Genomic DNA, 1,097 nt, shown 5'->3' with positions numbered 1-1,097 from the left:
CCCCCCCCGATAATCCCTCATCTCTGGACAAGGAAAGCCAGGATGATCCCCCATCGCCGGACTGGGCAGCCCCCGCACGCCCTTGCCGGCCCCACAATCTCCAGCCCCGGATAATCCCTAGCCCTGCACTAGACACACAGCCCCGGATAATCCCCGCCCCGGCCAAGGCGGGCCCGGATAATCCCCAGGGATGGCCAGCCCCGCCCACCGCGCCAGATGCAGCAGCTCGTTCTGCCAATACTGCTCTTCATCCATCTCCTCTGGGAAGTTCTCCATGGCGGCGGCGGGCGGCGGCGGGCGGCGGGGACCAGCAGCGACCGACCCCGTCTTGCCCCGGTCAAACCCAAGTGCAGCCCCCAACCCCACCCAGCCCACTCTGCAGCAGCTGACTCAGCGCTCCCGAGACAAGCCTCCCCACCAGCCTCCTCCCCGATCGAGCTGGCCAATCAGTGGGCACGCTCACACGGCAGGCCCAATCAACGCAGGGGGAGGGCGGGCATAGCGGTCCATCTGGGCTGCGGCTGTGAAAGGAATCCCCAGACGGGTGTTCCCATTGGCTTTTGGAGGTCAGGTGACCTGAGCTGGGTTTTTGTTTTTTTTTAATGGGAGTGGCCGCAGCCTTGGGTTCTCAAAGGGCCGAAGTCTCCGGGACGGGGCCTCTGACCAATAGGAAGGCGAGATGAGCCCGGCTCTGGCGGGAGGCGGGGCGCTGGGATTTGACAGCGGGGGGATGGAAGCCACAGCTGCAAACTCCCGCAGCACAGTGCGGCCCCGCCCCGCCCGGGAGACTCCAACCGGGCTGGCCGTCTCTTCTCGGCCTCAGCCAGCAGCACTGCCGTCCAGACCCCCTCTGAATGCATGCATAAACGAATGAAAGAACCAGTGCTTGAATGCTTGCACAATTGAACGAGCGAACGAAAAGCATTTATTAAGCGCTTCCTGGGAGCTGAGCCCTGCACCGGCACACTGTATTTTAGGGAAGACGTTGCTGAAACAGTTAAGATGGTGAACAGTCTTGAGAGTCCACTTCATATGAGGAAAGAGCTGAGGATGTCTGGCTCAAGAAGACGTGACATTTCCCTTCAAATTTTTGGAGC

General features: G+C 61.5%; 1 protein-coding gene across 1 annotated transcript in view; it reads right to left on the bottom strand.

Annotated features, from left to right (window-relative positions):
* The window catches only part of LOC114041830, a 4,624-nt gene extending 3,764 nt beyond the window's left edge, over positions 1-860 (bottom strand). The window contains exons 1-3 of the mRNA XM_027860469.1: positions 638-860; positions 464-521; positions 209-385 (exon numbers count right to left, since the gene is read on the bottom strand). Coding sequence (XP_027716270.1) covers positions 209-385; positions 464-521; positions 638-860 — 458 coding nt within the window. The remainder of the gene's footprint in view (positions 1-208; positions 386-463; positions 522-637) is intronic.
* Positions 861-1,097: the final 237 nt, after the last annotated feature.

The sequence above is a fragment of the Vombatus ursinus genome, unplaced genomic scaffold (assembly GCF_900497805.2).
Source record: "Vombatus ursinus unplaced genomic scaffold, bare-nosed wombat genome assembly UNPS02014181.1, whole genome shotgun sequence".
NCBI lineage: Eukaryota > Metazoa > Chordata > Mammalia > Diprotodontia > Vombatidae > Vombatus > Vombatus ursinus.
Note: the sequence above shows the minus strand (reverse complement) of the source record. Positions and strands in the feature narration are given on the sequence as shown.